Consider the following 19052-nt stretch of genomic DNA (forward strand, 5'->3'; position numbering starts at 1 on the left):
GGAAGTTTATTCTGAAAAGAGCATATGCATGCAACGAGCGGAAAACACACAAAAAATGAGGAATCACCTTTCGTAAGATGTCATACAAACAGTTGTATGAGGATACGTTGAACAACAGACCGCTGTCAGTGTCCCGTGTGAAACCAAAAGTCAACGTTGATTTATTTTAATTTATGTCCGTAACTTAAATGACGTAACTAACATACTTCAAACATATTTTAAGCTTAACCATGATGCTTTACTAAACAGTTTTGTTTCATCTTTGTTTTAATTTACAACATGTTTAAAACTGCGGCTGTAACCCAGAAGAAAATACATTACCCTTGAAACGTAATTGAGAATGCAGTTTAATTGTAAAGTAATGTAATTTTATAGGAGACAGGGTCGGTCATTTCATCATTTGCGAAAGAGTTTTAGTTTTTGTGATAGTCACACTGGATCGCCATCGTGGTGCTGAAAGATGAGGAAACACACAAAGAAAGAGAGGGAGAGAACAGAAGAAGAATAAGACGGAGTGATTGAAGGCTTATCTGTTCCTCCGCTATTAAGACAGTTGATGATGCCGGGACGTAAATTGCGTGGGTAGGAGAGACAGTTGGAACAGCTGCAGGATAGGATTTAGCATCTGGATACACCTTCTCTTTCTCTTGTTGACTCGTCTCACACACACACACACACACACACACACACACACAAACTTGACACGGAGATTACTGAAATGAAGACAGAAGGGATGATGAGGAGGAGAATAAATGAAGATTATGGGCCCTGTTGCTTCCGTGTGACATCACCAAGACATCCTTCACACTCGTCTCTCCCTCCCCCTGTCGGTTTAATGGAAGTGGATACTAGAAGACTTCATTCCTCCACATACTGAAACCTGAACCGACTGTCTCTTGCTCCGTCTCCCTTTTCTAATTCTCTGAATTTAATTTTTTCGTTTTCCCTTTCCATACTTTGTAATCTTTACAATTTTATTCTTTAAATTTGGTTTCTTAGTGTCAAAAAATAGAGGAATAGAATGTTTCTTTTGACCCCTTTTCTCTTGCCTCTGTGTGATGGCTTGTTTAGTGTAGGTTTTGACCCATTGCCTGCAGACAGAGCTGCAGTTTTGTGACTCTCTCTCCTCCAACCCTCCCTTCCTCCGGAGTGCCAGAGGCTGCAGCAGCTGGATACAGACATACATATTTCTCTCCCTCTGTGTCTTTCTCTTATCCTTTTTCTGTCCTTCTTCCTCGTATAATCTCTCTATCCTCCATCCATCTCACTCTATGTCACACACATCCCAACACCCTTCTACTGTTTGTCTAGTGAAACATTATCTGGCAGCTGCAGTCATATATTCAGTTCATATATACTGAGGAAACATGAGGACACATACAGTATGTGCATATACAGTCGTAAGTACAGTCTCATATTACTAACTTCATTGTAAGCTGCTCTGGATAATAGCATCTGCCAAATACCAGTAATGTAAAAAATATAAAAAGGAAATAGAGTTAAGTAGCCCATATGCTCAATTATTCATTATACATGGAGCAGTTAGCATAAGGATGGTTGGGGAGTCGCGATGTGGTCGCCACAGCGGGAGTGAGTGAGCAGGCGAGCAGCAGAGTTCTGGGCATTTTTGAGGTCGTCGGAGAATATATACTCTTGCGGTAGTCAAGTTTGGATGCAATGAGGCATGGATCAGACGAGGTTTCAGCAGCAGAGAAGGACAGGGATGGGCAGAGAAGGGCAGTGTTTGTGATGTGATTTGGATAGTGTTTGCATGAGAGATGCCGTTCTTCCCACCTGATTTGTTTTTTACAATTTACCAGGAACCAGCAACGAGTGTAACTGCTGGTATGGTTTCAGCCAAAAAGGGTTCTCCATGTATTAAAAGAAATGTTAACTGACAAGCTTTTTTAAATCTAATATGTTGCTATAGCTGTAGCGTCATTCTTGTGGTATTCTGTGGTATTTTTGGGGACATTTTCACTCGGAAGTGGCCGGGGGAGACGAAGGGGGAATGAAATGCAAGGTTGGTGAAGTTTTGAGAGGGTTTATTGTGACACCAGGCTCTGAATGAGGGTGAGTAATGTGGGCAGGCTGAGGTTGCACAGGGGTAGCAGACCGGGGAGCAAGCAAGCAGGCAGACAGAGCGACAGGAATCCTGGAGCACAGGAAACAGAAGGGACAAGAATACAAGAAAAACTTAATTTACAAGGCTTGGCCTGAGCGTAGCTACCACAGTAGTTTGAGATAATGATCTGGAAAGGACTGGAGGAAACGCCAGGGTTCTTCTTCTTCTTCTTCTTCATTGGTTTTTAATGGTGGTCGGCATCCGAAATGTTGCACTACCGCCAACTAATGACAGGATGTTGCAACCACAGTACCACGGTACCTAGGCCACCAGGTAATATTCCTATGTGTCTGAAGCAAAGATCTTTTGAGGACCACTTCCTCGTCCATTTAATGGATTTTTTAAATGCAAAATATTAATTTATGTATTTTTAAAGCAGAAAATGAAACAATATCACGGTCCAGTACATGATACACATCGCAATTTCACTTCATTGTGCATAAACAGTGATGGAGCAACAGCGTGTTGTTGGTGGAGCTTATTACTTGCCTATGTATGTGTGTGTGTGTGTGTGTGTGTGTGTGTGTGTGTGTGTGTGTGTGTGCTGCTGACATTACCGACACTTCTGCTGAGCTCAATGAGGTGTACACGGGAATGAAAAGTATTGACAGTGGCCTGTTAGCGCTGTGGCGGCTAATCCATAACCTTGGTCGACCACACACTTGTGTTCACGAGCAGGGACACGCATGCACACACACACACACACACACACATGCCGGAAGCACACACGCTCTATTGACACCTGACCTTTACAGGAAGCAGAGCGGAGATCAAGTGAGCAGAAGCTGCCGTCAATCAAGGAGCATCCACCCTGCATCCCTCACCTCTCCGCTTTCACTCAGTCATTATTCATTGACCGGCCAGTGTTTAGTATACATGAGGAGTGAGTGTACATACGGGGGGATGAGGCAGGCAGGAAAGAGGGAAACATGGAGAGAAGGGCAATACTAAAAAAAAAATAAGAATCACACATACAGACAAAATGGAGAGTGAGAAGAAATGTAAAAGAGAAACAAGTCAGTGAGGGTGAAGCTGATGGGTACACGAGTGAGAGGAAGGGCTCGGGAGATGACGGGGTCGAGGAGAAGCAGATTTGCTTATCAGACAATACAAAACGCACACACACACATAAGCAGTCGGCAACTCTGAATGGTGCCATCTTAGTAAACACAGCTTTGATGATAGTGGTATCACACTGAGCCCAATGTCTTGACATGAAGAGAGAAAGCCTGCTGCGACAGTGTGTGTGTTTGTGAGAGAAACTCCATGGTCTGTGTCTCTATTTATGTCTCTGTATGGGACTGTGGCTATCTGAGACATAAATATGAAAAAGAATAGCAATATGAAGACGTTGAATCTATGTGTCCCGACTACGCAATCGACTCCTCTCGTCCTTCTACGTAGATTGGCTCCATATTGGGTGTTTAATATTTAACTATATCTACCCTCCCGGGGGTCTGCAGGGATTGGAAAAAAGGTGGGAGGGAGCAGTGTGTGTATAGACACAAACACACACACAGAGCACTGCTGACTTGTGCAGATGGAAGTGTACGCACAATCAGTCTTTCATCAACAAACACAAACACTTGATGAGCAATCAAGAGCATACAAATGAGATGAAAATGTATTCAGACAACACCTAGTGTCAAAACATTAGGCACATCGTGTTTCTGCAGATTTTACATTTGCCCAAACACAGCGCTGAAAGAATTAGTCGATTAATAGAAGCGCTTGTTCCATCTTCACCTTCTTTAACTTGCATTAACTGTTTTTTTTGGCCACCAACAAGCTGTAAACACAACAGTGTGATACGGTGAACCTGTCAACAAACATCTAGCAGACACGGAGCCACATTAGCATTCATGCGGAGTCGTGTTTGTGTCCACCTGATCAATTGTGAGTCCGATATTCACTCTTCTTCCATCTCAGTTTTTGTCTCCGCCAACTCCTGAGGGAAATCTCCGGCTCTTCAGCTGCTTAAATGCTCCACCAGCTATTCACTAACATTGTCTGTCTGCCATTTGGAGCTGAGCAGGTATAGTGTATAGTGGGGTTTAAAAGCTTTTTTTGCACTGAAAACAGCTGCCTGCTGCCTCTGGAAACTATACTGACGAGAGTTAAATCAAAAACATTAAAGTTGAAGGCTGTAAAACCAAAACAGTTAGCTGAAAGACACTAAAGCTCCATAGATTTTAGGGGAACTGTAAAGTGGAGTGATGATCCTCTGTGAGTTTGACATCTTTCACATACATATAGTCATTTAAGCCATTGTTAATATTACAATACTGATTATATAGCAGCTTTAAATGTAAGGATTTGCTGCTTCTTCGGGAGATCATGTGCTTGATCGTGTGAGTGTGTGCGTGCGTCTGTCTGTCCACAGCTAATCTCGCATACTACTGCTCCCATCAGCCTGATATCTTTTTTGTGCTGTATCCTCAAGGACCTCTTGTGGTTGCGGTGATTCACAATTTTTGAAAAACCTATTTTATCAACTGTTTTATACCATCATTGACTGCTGACTCCTCACTACTCTTAACCGGCCGGTAGGGGCCGCAAGAGATCAACGACTGCTTCCGTAGCAAAAGGCATTTCCGGTAATCGGCTAGGCTAAAAAACAAGCCTCACCTAGTCCGTTGCAGGACACATTTTGTACTTTGTTGTGGCTCAAAAACTGAAAGTTTGGTTTCATTTTGAACCGGAGCATTTGCAGATTAATTCTATATCTGATATGTTATGATCCATAAGTTAGGCATGATACGAGATGAATAAATCCCAGTTTTGTTATCTTCACTGCCATCTTGACTATAAGGGAGCCAGGAGGGACAATTGAGTGAGAGCCAACTCTTCTTTGTTTGCAAGGGGAGAGGGAGACACACATTGTGGAGATCTGCACTCTACTGAGTGCACTTTTCTAGATGTAGATTGAACATAATTGGGTTTTAGACTATTAGTAAAACAAAAACTACAGATTGAAAGATGTCGCTTTGGTCCCTTGGAAATTGTGATTTCACTATATTCCGTCATTTTACAGGCTAAACAATCAAAAAAATAAATCTACAGGATTATAGATGCACATAATCGTCAGCTGCACAAAATACAGTATATTGCATTCTTAGTTGCATGCTTACACCATAAATCCACTGTATTCATTCAAACATGCACTTTGACACAACAATAATCTACTAGTGAATCTGTTTTGACATGTAATCTAACGTAATCCACACACATCATTCACAATGAGGGCTTCCAGATAACAATCATGCGAACAGCATTCATGTAAACCCTCCTTTATTATACTGTAAGTGCAGACCCATGTGTGTACATTACAGTACATAATACTGTATGCATGCTTTCCCACATTAACATGCAGGGAGTCTAGTGCGTCACATTCCTTGCAACGCACGATATGAAGTGACATGCATGCACATCACATACACATGAATACACAGTGAGTCATTTGTTATTTAGCTGGGTTTACCTACGAGCCAACCCCCAATCACAGACACACTGACTCAGTTATTCGCTCATGCAAATGCTCTGATTTTTCTTCTGTTTATGATAAGCAGAAGAGGCATTTAAAGGGTCGCTTCACCCAAATAAGCTCACAGAGCCCAAGATAACATCTTCAGAATCAGTTCTAAACTCAAAGATATTTAGTTTACTATCATATAATACCGGTGAAATAATGACATTTTCAATTTTGAGAGGCTGGAACATGCAAATTTTCCTTTACAAAAATTACTTGAATCTGCTAATTTATGTTCTAATGTGGGTGAACCAATTCTCTAACACACATAGTATACATGACATGCATTATGTAATAATCCAGGACATATCCATAAACACAAACCTACACTAAACGTTTTAATGCTTTCCTGTGTAATCTAAATGACACACGACAGCAACAAACACATGCACACTCAAAAGCAAGAAGGACAGCGAGATGGAGAGTGAGGGAGAGACACAGCAGACCTGCTCGTTTGTTGTTGGAAACAAAGTGCTGTTAAAATGATTCACTTGTTTCCTGCATTTAAAGTCCGTTCCCTCGTTAAAGAACAGCAGCCGGCAGACCGGCCGGCTAGACAGACCAACTTGTGCACACATACATTACACCACTTCATGCACGAGCTGACTCCTAGTTATGCATCGTCAAACTCACACAAATGCATATGCACGAACACACACAACCAGCAGGAGCAGAGAGAGAAGTGGGTCAGACTAACCAGCTCAGTCTCACTGCATTTGCGACACACAAGAGGTCCCACTGTCTCACATTGGATACTATACATGCAAACACACACATGATGCATCAGGGCCATTGTAGGTTAAAAAATATATAAATGAGGAGGTAATATTCCGAGAGAAGTGTCAGAATTTTTAAGATTTAAGTGGTAAAAAACTGAGATAGTATAGATTAAATCTCAATGAATATTCAAGTTTTTTTCTCGTAAATTGGGGGTTTTTTTCTCGTGAATTTACCAATTTAATCTTAGTGAATATTCAAGTTTTTTTCTTGTAAATTTACCATTTAAATCTCAATGAATATTCAAGTTGTTTTCTTGTAAATTGGGGATTTTTTTTCTTGTAAATTTACCACTTAAATCTCAATGAATATTCAAGTTATTTTCTTGTAAATTGGGGATTTTTTTTCTCGTAAAGTGGGGATTTGTTTTCAATAAATTTACCACTTTAATCTTCGTGAATATTCAAGTTTTTTTCTCGTAAATTTGGGATTTTTTTCTCTTGTAAGTTTATGAGTTTTTCTTTTAAATTTACCACTTTAACCTCAGTGAATATTCAAGTTTTTTCTCTGAATATTACCCCAAGTGGTGCTAATACGACAGCGTATTAGCACTTGCACACATAATCAGGAAAATATTAATGTATTCTCACACCAACATGCCAAAATTTACTCAAGGAGATTAAATATATTTACATTTGAATGCAACACACACACACTCTCGGTTACACGTTTATTTACTCCCTCGGCCCAAACACATGAATACACAGAGGAGTTGTGCATCCTTACAGATGCAATCTACAAAATCCACTTACTCATGCATAGCTAAATGAATGTGTTTACCTAAATCCCGAGCTCAGAACAAGATTTGGACACAAAATCCCTCAGAAACACATTGTGTAAATCTCTTAAACCGTCGTGACTGATATTTTGGCTCCAAGATTCATTTCAAATGTACATCACCGCTCCGATTTATGCTGCCGCAGATGCCCACGGATCCATCACACGCCCACACACACACGTGTACAGCAGTGGCGATGGCAAAGCTCTGTCAACAGGTGGAGGAATATCAGAGCAGAACCGTAGCGAACGCCAAACAAGGCCGCCTTTCAGTAAACTGATGCTAGTGTTTGTGTATGTGTCCGTTTGCCGTGTTTTGACACATTCATATTGAACGCGCACTCTCACAGTGACATCCATTCAGATCTTGATGTCCAGGACTGAGCGTAGCAGCCTTAATTGACGCCAACATCAGCAATGAAATCTCCATTTTTCTCATCCAGGGAGCAAAGAGAGGCCTGCGTCTCGTCACTCATGGAGGGTTTAAAAAAATGACTGGGAAGTTTAATGGCAGGCATATTTTACACTGACGTCCCTCCTCCAAGTAAACAAGCAGAGAGCTGGATGCAGAAACGAGGGAGGGCTGAGGAGGAGGAAGAAGAAGAAGAAGAGGAGGGAGCGGGACCTGAAGGAGGGGGTGTAGCGGAGTAATGAGATGAGGAGGAGCAGAGTGAACTCTCCCATAAAAGCCTGTTTGTTTCCCCATCTGTTTACTCCACTGTGCACTTCTTTACCATGAGACCGTTACACCGCCCGTTCGTTGCCGTTCCACTCGGCAGATGAAGGCGAGCATTGATGCAGAGGTTTCCACTTGGCTTCTTTTTTCACAGTATGAAATATGAGCGTGAAGCGGTGGAGCTCACCCGGTGACGTATGGCAGCAGTCAGGGGGAGTAGTGGCACCAGTTCAGGCCTTCTTGTCTACAACACAAATCAATAGAGAACAGAGATTAAGGCATATTTACTTGTGAGCTCAGTGATGGATACATTTTCAACATACAGTAGCTGTCTGTAGCGGTGCCAACATGTCAGTGGAGAGAGATTTATTACTGCTCATAATCTGAGCCATTATAACTAACAATCAGAAAGAAAACCACAAAAGCCCTGGTTGATTTTGTGTGTGACAGATGTTAAATGTCATGTATCCAAAGAGGCATGTGTGGCAGGCTGTTTTCTTTTTAGATTTTTTTACTATAATTTAGTTATTTCAGTAATTAAGGGTTGGTGCTTTTCTGTTACCATCTTCCACTGATCAATATACTGATTGTTTTTCATTCCTATAATCACAGTAAAGAAATAAATGTATGTATTTCCATTCTCCCAGAAAACTTTTGTCTACGTTTTAACCCATAGTTTTGGTCAAACATCTCGGCATCTTAACACACACAAAGTGCATGTTCAGAGTTGTATAAAAGCAATTGAACCAACTGTTTGACTCTCCAATGGAGCTCGAGAGATTAATCTTAAATTGTAACCACATATCTGCTTTTAATGCTGCTAAAATGAAATGAAATTAAATATACTGTATCGATTAATGTATCATTGTTTTTCTCTTTGTTAGGTTTGATTACCAGGAGCTCCTCCACAACTCCACCTTCTGTTTGGTTCCTCGAGGTCGACGCTTGGGCTCCTTTCGCTTCCTAGAGTCTCTACAGGTAAAATATACAGTATATATTCATTATTGAAGTCTGGTTAGTCATATGATCATGCTGTAGACCTGCATTCCTCAGCGGCAAAGCATTTTTCTTCAATCAACTTCTCACTATGAGAGATTGGACCATGATCACACCAAACCGGACGAGCATCCAATGCTTTATAATCAATCTTACTCTAAATGGGACCATAATTTACTAAATGAACATCATGCTGTACTGAAGAAGACTTCAAATTAGAGATTGAGACCATAAAGTAGGCTCATTTTCTCATAGACTTCTATAGAATCAGACTTCTTTTTGCAACCAGAGGAGTCGCCCCCTGCTGGCTGTTAGAGAGAATGCAAGTTTAAGGCACTTCAGCATTGGCTTCACTTTTCAGACCCGGAGGTTGCCCCTTGCTCGAAACCAATTTTTCAGGGTTTTTCAAGTTGCACAACCCTGACTAACCCATCATCTACTATAGTCTGCACACAAGCATTGATATTATGTCATACTTTGAGTGTTAACAAGTATGAATCATTCACTTACACATAGGCATACTGTGCCAAACACAGTAACATAACGCTGACGAGTTGATAACGTTGATTTATATTCTTTGGAAAGCTGTGTTGTTCATTCAACCTGAGCGCTCTACGACTCTCCAGTTCCTCTGAGGGCCCACATAAACAAACAAGCTGAAAGCTCTGCATACTACATGCCAACACAGCAATCATCAAAACAACATTAGCTGCAGCATTTCCCTCTGGATAACGCTGTCAGAGTGACCAAATTACACTTTTCCAGGAAAACAGCTCTGCTTCAACGAGCTCCAGCTCACACATACAGTTCGGTACAACAAGGAAGTGCAACAGGATGCAGAATGTTTACGTTCCAGAGCTGTGGTTTATGTAGTCTTTTGGTTATCGACACCTTAATGGTCACATCTGCAAGTGTTTTTCCCCAGACCATTGTGCTGTGTTGAGTGCAGGTCTAACCATAAAGGCTTTATTTGCTATTTGCTGGGCCTTTAAAACTAAAATGGGCCCATTAACACACACGCACACACCTACGCAAACACTGGCATCGTTCATTTGAGTCCATCAGTGAAAAGTACAATGAAGAAAACCGCAAAGGCAGCGGAGTGAGAGAACAGTTTAAACCAGTTGGTTTCTCTCTTCGCCACCCAAGTCGACGGTCTCACACCAGTGCAGGAAGCAGTAGTGGCTGTTTTTAGATCTGCCGAACACTGAACTCTCTGGCTGCTACAATGTTCCCTGGCCGCGCTGCTCTCCCTGGGGTGTGTGTGTGTGTGTGTGTGTGTGCATGAATGGTCCGGAAGCATCCGTAGGAGTGGCAGACTGCCCCACACCGCTGATGTCTGCTGAATGGACAAATCCACACAACCCACTTGGCTTGGCAGCGGGCAGCAGTCGTGGTCCCTTTCTGCTCATGTCTTCTTCCTTTGTCCTCTCTTTCTCTCTCTCTCTCCTCCCTGCCATTCGAGGCACTTTTCAAGATTTTTCAGTATTTTCTTTTTTATTCTGGTGCCAACCCAAGCCCACAAAAGAACTGGCAATTACCACTACCAGTGTGGTAGGAAACTCGCTGCCAGCTTTCCAGTATACACACAGACACACATTTGCACATACACGTTTACTCAAGCCCCCCCACCCCTCCTCTATCTCCCAATGCAAACAAACCAAAAACTACTACACAGCACGCATGCTTTCATATTACCCTACCTCCAGGCAGGGAGCGCTCAAGATGTTTGAAACTCACCCTCGGAGCGCCTCGTCTCCAGGGGACGAAGATTCAGGCGTGCCTCGGGCCCCGTTTCAAATTTAGAGGCCTTGGATTATCGCTCTAGGAGTCTTCGCGTGACCTCGTCGCAACCCGCGGCTCACTCCGACACACACACACACACACACATACACGTACAAGTCCTCCTATTTGTTGGAGTGTCCTTCAGCAGGTTTATTCTCGGATGAAATGCAGGAGCGTGGAAGCCCCCTGTGGGCCAGAGTGAGCGTTTGATCTCCACCAATTTCGCCTGCTGCTGCTGCTGTTGCTGTTCTCTGGTGGTTTAATTAGAAAAAAAGTGGGGGGAAAAAAATAACAGCCAGACCTATCAACACTCCAGACCACATAGAAAGAGGATGGGATGAGAGTGCAGTGGAGAGACATGGCAAAAAAAAAAAGGAGTACAGAGATAGAAACGGAGAATGAGAAGAGGGGAGACCAAAGGAGGGCTCGGAAAGCAAAAAGAAAAAAAGTGGAACAACATCAAAAACCTGTCAGTGAACGAGCGGATAAGGCAACATCAAAAATCGACTTTAATAAAGCATGATGCCTCAACGCATCAACCGGTTCCTTCTTATTCTCCCCTCATCCCTCTTTTTTATTCCCTCGGTTTACCTCCTTCCCTGCTTATGTCCCCTCAGTGGTTGTACCTAATTAGTACTCCAAGAGTCATCCCTGTCAGCCACATCTGTGTGTTTGCATCTGCATGTGTGTGAGTGACAGTCTTTAACAAACCTCCTGGGCTTCCTGGGAATGGAGATATAAGATATTAGTCATTCCCAGCCACCCTATGGGGTCACACACACACACACACACACACACACACTCAGCTGCACATACATTTACACACAAGGGTATTGATCATATTGTCGGCACAGCCTGCAGTGCCAAGCAGCTGGGGCTGAACTCATACAGATTGGTTTATATTCATGCAGCTGTAGTGTGTCATGTCATGTTGTTTACTGCCAGAGAGGAGCTGGCAGCGAGGGAGGAACCCAGTCACACTGCAGCTGATCACAATTAAAGTGATATATATGTGATTTTCCCGTGTGTTATCAGTTGGTTTATCAGTGTCACTGTCTCTTTAAGACTCTCTAAAATTATTATATGTGAATGTTTGTTTGTGTGTGTGTCCAGGCGGCGTGTATCCCGGTGCTGCTGAGTAACGGTTGGGAGCTGCCGTTCTCTGACGTCATACAGTGGAACCAGGCGGTTATCGAGGGAGATGAGAGATTACTACTACAGGTAACACATTTTGCTTGTGCTCTTACAGGCACACTAACACAGACACATAACTAGGACATCCTGATGGCCGGCTTTACCTTAAGGGTGTCCCGGCATGCCAGTGGACCTTTACTGTACTTTCAAAGATAAAAAAAGAAATCAATGGGAAAGACCAAAAACCAGCAGATGTTGGTACAAACAGCAATCCAACAGCACAGAACAACAATAGGAACAGAAGGCAAGGTTCATGGGTAAGGCATTTGAGTTTTTTGCAGTTTTTAACATCTGTATTATACTATATTATGAGCAGGTTTTACATTGGCACATACCCAAAAGTTTTTTTTCAATTGTGTGTGTTGTGTGTTACAATAAACAAAGTCATCTTGAATCTTGAAGATGCTTCTGGTATTAGAAAAATATTGACAGAACATGCAAATGAGTTGTTGACCATGCACCAGAGTAATTAAAGTAAATTCAAGGAATCAATAAATAATCATCTTTCAGCCGTGTTTTTCAGTCGTCCATCTCACGCGCGTCTAACATGCATCTATTGTGCGACTTTTGTGAATCTGAACTAACCAAAGTCACAAAATAACAGGCAGCAGTAGATCAGAAACTCCCGTATTGAATATTATGCAAGGTAAAATTACTGTTTTTTCAATGGAGTCTGGTTGTTTTAGCGAGAGCATAGATAACGACTTCAGTTCCTCATCAGAAACATAGACTGTTTAGCTGTCTCACGACAATGTAAAGCAATGAAAATATTCTAAATATAGCGCACACTTAAGCTGATATTTGCTTTCTTTTAGGTGGCTAAAATATGTTTAGATGCTGCCCTCGTCCACATCAGTACATTGCTTTGCATTCGTGCGGTAACTCTTGTCTGATCTCCAAACTTGGGGCGTGCTGACCGTCATCTACTGTAGGTAATACACAGACTATGGATGAAGTACCTTATACAAACTCACTTCAAAACACCCAAACTATCCCTTTAACAGTCAAAATTAAATTTTACAAAAATAATGATCCCTACTTATAGGCTTATTTAACGCAAAATCAAGGTCAATATTTTCCTCCTTACATCAGTGCTAAACATATAGAGGCTTTATCTTGGGTTAAATGTACACATAGTCACTGGGAAACATCCACCAGCCGAAGTGAATGAGACGCATGCTCACAAAGTAATGGTTAACTTTGTTAAAATGACGATGGTTGGTCTTAGAATATGGAAAGTAAACCCCAGGAAAACACTTTCAGAGAGACTGATGAAAGAGAGAAATGCTAAATGAGAGATGGCATTGAGTAACAGAAGCGTCACCACCGCGGCTCTGTATTACCTGTATCAAACGATGTGGTTACAGGTCGGGGCTCTTTGAAACCCCCGCAGAGACCTTAATCCGGCCTCAGTTCAAAAGCGCTCACTCGCTCATCCTCCGTGTCTGTGTCTCTCCTCACACATCCACACAAATAAACACAATGAGCGAGCAAAGCCGGCTCACCCTCAGCTACAACCTTTATCTCTCCTCCTCACACGCAGTACACCATGTCTCCTCTGCATTGATCTCCACCAAATAGAGGACATGAATTGGCATTCAGCTAATGAACAGGAACGAGCCCCTGAGAGCTCAGAGCGGGGGAGACATTTTCAAATTAGGGCAGAGCTGGACCGAATGCTCTGACCTCATCAGTGGCATTTCTGCGCACCTGCAAAACCTATATTATACGCACACAAATATTCACACAGCATATGATCTGAGGTTAAGGAGTGTGAGGTTTTCGCAGGAGAGGCTAAGTGAGGGCAGACACTTCAGATGCTATAGTGAAGCCGTCCTTCAGATGTACTTTGATGAAAGAAAGGGAGAAAGTAGGAGCAAGGTGAAATGCAGAGGAACAGAGGTATGTGAAGAGAAACGGAGAGGTCGGACAAGAATTTAAAGAAATAAGAGAGATAAAGAGATTTGGCGGCCTCCCGGCTTCTTTAACCGGCGCTCATTAGAAAATGTGTTGGCTGTGTGAAGACAAAAAGGATTTAAAGGAGTCAACTGCTCCCACTTTTCTCAGTTCAACGTGGCTTTCTCCCACTTTGATTGAGCCGCTGAGCTTAACTCTCTAAGTGATTAAATCAATTCTGGTGATTCACTTGAAACCCCCGAATTGGGTCCTTACTAATTAAGGTCTGATTATCTGAACAGCAGGCCCCAAATCAGCTCTGTGGGCCAGATTAAGCAACCACTCAATTCAGTTTACACAGTTTTGATCACTTAAATGCTCTTTCCTTTTCTTTTCTCTTTTCTAGTCTATTTTTAAGAGACATGACTTCTTTCAAAACAACAACCAAAGTAAAAACCCTTTGTGGCTATTTTCCCTCTGTTCTTTTTTCACTGTCTAGATGTTTTACTCTTCTTTGTCATCTTTTTGTCTTCAGGTGCCGTCCACAGTGAGAGCAGTAGGGAACGAGAGAGTCCTGGCCCTCAGGCAGAGGACCCAGATGCTGTGGGAAGCCTACTTTTCCTCTGTGGACAAGATAGTCCTCACCACACTGGAGGTGAGCCTCAACCTTAACAGGCTCGGCAGAAAGGCCCCCCGTCACAAAAAGCCAACACTCTCTGTGACACCCATGTATATAATGCACCCAATGACCACTTAAAGTAACTTATAATCACATAATAATGCATTATAACAGTGGTTATAATTTCTATAATCTGTAGGCAACGAGACAACATTTTGGTCTCGGAAGAGTTCTGGTTTCTGTTTGTAGTCTGAGTATTATTGACAAATCACGTTCGAGCAGGCTTTGGTTGAATGCACTTAAACAGTCCAAGTGGAGAGCAAAAGAGGTGGAACATATAGGCTGAAATGCATTCTGGGAACCCACCGGCTATTGTCTGTAGATGATTTAGTTTTCGTTATCTTAAATTTAGCTTGAAAACTGGCTACTTGTGGAACGATTGTACATGTCTTCTCTCAACACTGACTCCAGTCTCGCATCTCATGTTGCTGATTAGACTGTAAACAATGAGCAGCGCATGGAAAAGGAAGTCTTAGCCCGGATATCCACTAGCTACACCGGAACTAACAGAAATATAGCCCCTTGCCCCCAGAGGGTAATCTGTCGTCAGACCGATAGCCGATGGGCTCAGAGACTGTATGTTCCCCATCTTAATATCCTCTAAATATGCTTTTAAATGCTGGACTTAACTCTGGTAATAAGTCAGTACATCTCTGAATGTATCGTATAGCCTTAATCGCAGCATTGACCCCTTGTGCCACCACTAGGACTTCTGTCCATCTCCCACAATAATGTTGCTTTTGGCTGCTGAGTATTGACTAATTGAAATGTTTTATAACTATAACTTCTGCTACCATACAATTCGGTTCAGGAATGTGCAACAACATCTACAATAAGAAGCTGTAAACACCGGTTTCTATGTCAAACACACAGCCGTAGTTGCTACCTCTCTGCGGTTTACTGCCTGTGTGTGTGCTATCATCAGCAGTCCTCTTTCAGAAAGGCCTTTCACATCTGAATCAAACCACCCTTCTATCATTATGATTACGGGGTTGGACATTGGCCCACGCTCTACGTTTCTACTCTTTTATGCTTTGTGTTGTAGGCTACTGAACATTTCAAAGCAGGCCACATCCGATCCACCTGAAGTCTCAGAGAAATCCCCTGATGTATAGAAATGATATATCATTACGTTGCAGTCTCAACCTGCCAGTTTCTGCCTCACTGTTTTTTTATTATCAGACTGTGAGAAATTCTTCCCTTTTCTCCGCTACAGGTCAGGCTCAGAAAGGTTTCATCTTTAGCCAGGTTTCCACCAAAGGTTTTAGTCCCTGGAACTACTTTTCAAGGAACTTAAAGGTTCCTTCAGCGCACTGTTGTCTGCGTTTCCACAGCAGTCTAAAGACCTGCGAAGATTAGGCAAATTAGTCTGCTGACACATGAAAAAGCAACACGACATGTGACGCAAATACACGCTGGAAAAAAAAAGGTTTTGTCTCACTGCGTCTCCACAGTAAATAATCTGTTGAGTGTTTGAGGGTTATTTATTTGCTTTAGAGCGTTAACACCGTGAAACAATCAGAAAATAACTTTTATCTCTCTCATTCACAGCATCGTCGTTCTGTCTCTCTCTTCTAAAGTTACCGCTCTCTCTTTTTCTTTCTGTCTTTTTTTTTTAAGAGTTTTAAAGAGGCCGACAACAGAGCCTAACTTTACTTTTAACGTTATCAAACAAAGAAACATGTTCCCGCCTCGTCCTAAAATGGTCCAGAATCGAGTGAGGCAGTACATGAGTTGAAGCCGTTGAAGCAGCGGCACCACACCAATCAGCGACGGTCATCCCTGCAAACTCCGCCCCGAAAGTTCCGGTACTTTAAGAAAGTACTGCCCCCCGGGGGTTAGGGTTTTTTGGGCGTTAAAAAGCCCCGGAAAATGTCCCCGGAACTAAAATTTAGATCCTGGTCCCTGCGGTCGAAACACAATGAGTTCCTCAAAAGGTTTATAGTTCCGGGGTAAAGTTCCTGCGGTGTAAACGGGGCTTTTGTAAGAGTCAGGGCTGCTTAGGTTATTTCCCCCCCGACCTTCACAGCTCTAGTAGCATCCAGTCTTGCTCATACATGCATCTCTGTCCGCCTTTTGTGTTACCCTTCCGTCTTTGAACGAGCTGAGAAGAAGTGTACTTCAAAGGTAGTTGCTCCAGCTAAGAGAATGTCATTTGAAGGTTAGCCCAAGGGTTAGACGGTGCATGAAAAGAAATAACAGCCTCCTCGTATGAGCAGTTTTTTTTGCACACACTGCCAGTGTCAGTTTTGGCATGTGAAAAAAAATGAGGGAAACAACAGATTTAACCCGTCTGAAATCTGAAGAAATCACACAGCTTTGCACTGTGATGTTTATAAAGGCAAGCCTGGCAGCCCCCCCGGTGTATTTGCTGCTGGGGATTTATGCTGGAGATAATAAAGGAGAGGTTCTGGAGGTTGGTGATAAGCTGCTTATATACATACAGCATGCAGAGGGGAACCTCTCCCCCCATGGGAGACAGCTGTGCAGTCAGCCTGAGGTCAGTGAGGCGGAGGGCTTCAGAGCGGACGCTGGCGTTGCTGTGTGGACACCTCCTGTTGGCGTAAAATGGGAAGTACACAGAGCGCTGTAATATGCAAACACAAGTGTGTCAGGTCTCCAGTTGCAGTGGAGTTTACATTAAGCTCCAAGACTCTCACTCATCCACCGGCTTAGAGGAGGGGAAAAAAATAATGTGGCGCGGGCTTATACTAGATGAGCACAACAGCCACTTAACTGTTCTCTCTGCTTCTCACATTGCAATTTCATCCTATTCTTTCCTTCCACAGATCATCAAGGACCGCGTGTTCTCGCACATATCGAGGAACAAGTACATGTGGAACTCCCTGCCAGGAGGTCTGCTGGTCCTGCCAGAGTACTCCACGCACCTCGCACACTTCCCTTTCTACTACCTGGGATTAGGTACACACACACACACACACACTCTTCATTTAAATGAGTTTGCAACAAAATGCAAATCCTGATTGCACATCAAGGATGTTGATGAGACTATTATGTCAGAGCTGTGGGGGGAGAGATGAGCAATCAACACTCAAGCAGCAAATCATAATCAAATATTTACTGACTAAGTCCTCGTCAGTATTAGTTGTAATTTTACAATTGGACTAAAATATATGCTACAAATAAGGTCTGTTATTATTTGTATTTGTCTGAAGCCACTATGTGTACACCCTCTCCACTCCCCTTCTTTAAGGTGTAGGGTATAAATACAGAGCCAAGCTTCGGGACAAACTTCCCTCTCTCCAGCGGAAACTGTCGTAATGTTTCAGAACCGTGGCATTGCATTAAGAAGCATCTGTTATACACAGCACTAATAATAACATACATTAGTAACAGTGTGGGTAGTGAGGTGGCAGACTTGTTACATTCACGCCACATAAAATAAGCCTACATGGAGAAAAAACTAAATTAGAATCCGGTTTATTGCCAAGTAGGTTTTCACACATAAGGAAATTTGCTTTGGTGTTTTGCTGCATAAAGAAGAAACATAAATATACAATAGATAAAATGACATTAAAAATAGTAAAACATAGGCCTACTATTTAAAACATAGTATAATGCATCTGTTTAAAATGAAAGGGCTTGACAGGAATGTGCAAAGATGTATTCTAGGGGATGTGCAAAGGCTCACATTATTAAGAATAAACAGAATACGCAATATACAGAGAAACTAAAAATATAAGATAACATTTATTCCCATGCTTTTTTGGTGGCATTTTTTTCTCTTTTTTTAAGTAAACATCTTCTTGATTTGAGAAAAGACCCTTATATGTTGCTCTCTGCCACAACGTCTTTTTTCATACCACCAATGGGGGGGCGCCAGAAATGTGAATTTTCTAAATCTGTACATAGCAGTTTTAAATTGTTGTGATGATCCTTGATGGACTGATACAGATACACTTTTATATGTTTCTTGTATTGAAGAGAAGCCTAATAAATATTCACACAGGTAACACACTCTCTCTCTCTTATCCTCCGTGACCTTGTTCAGGGGTCACTCCAGGTCAAGAGTTCACTGCTGTCATCCAGGCTGTTTCCCCGTTGGTCTCCCAGTCTCAGCCAATCATGAAGCTGCTTCAGGTGGTCTCCAAGTCAAAATACTGCTCCCAGGTAAAGAATTAAACATAACGGAGCCACAAATAAAAGGAAAGCATCATTTTGCCAACCCTACTGGTTGATCAATGTTTGCATCTATTTCTGTATGTGTTATGTAAAATTGTTTTCCCCCCGCCGCTCCAGATCATCATTCTCTGGAACAGCGAGAAGCCGCCACCCAGTCGGAGCAAATGGCCTCCCATGCCCGTCCCCCTCACCGTGACAGACGGCAGGAGGAAGGTGAGAGCCAAAGCCACTCATAACTCACTCTGAAGCGCGCTCCTCCTGACGTCTGAGTGACAGCACGACAGACTGTCAGTCGCTCGCTCTGTTTATGTATCTCTTTCTTTCATCTCTGTTACTCCGTTCCTCCGGTGCTTCTCCTTGATGTCTATTTTTCTCTGTCTTTCTTGCCATCCATGTATATCTGACATGTCCACCGATCCGTGTGGCGTTTGGTTTCATAAATGTCACTCATCCTCAACCTTTCTTCTCCGTCTCC

General features: G+C 42.6%; 1 protein-coding gene across 5 annotated transcripts in view; it reads left to right on the plus strand.

Moving 5' to 3' along the window:
- Positions 1-19052, plus strand: part of ext1c (exostoses (multiple) 1c) — a 100020-nt gene that overhangs the window by 76801 nt on the left and 4167 nt on the right. For all 5 annotated transcript variants that reach the window (XM_074612529.1, XM_074612528.1, XM_074612527.1 and 2 more), the window contains 6 exons: positions 8769-8862; positions 11779-11886; positions 14291-14410; positions 17224-17356; positions 18447-18565; positions 18695-18790. In XM_074612529.1, coding sequence (XP_074468630.1) covers positions 8769-8862; positions 11779-11886; positions 14291-14410; positions 17224-17356; positions 18447-18565; positions 18695-18790 — 670 coding nt within the window. The remainder of the gene's footprint in view (positions 1-8768; positions 8863-11778; positions 11887-14290; positions 14411-17223; positions 17357-18446; positions 18566-18694; positions 18791-19052) is intronic.

This window comes from Sebastes fasciatus, chromosome 17 (genome assembly GCF_043250625.1).
Source record: "Sebastes fasciatus isolate fSebFas1 chromosome 17, fSebFas1.pri, whole genome shotgun sequence".
Lineage (NCBI taxonomy): Eukaryota > Metazoa > Chordata > Actinopteri > Perciformes > Sebastidae > Sebastes > Sebastes fasciatus.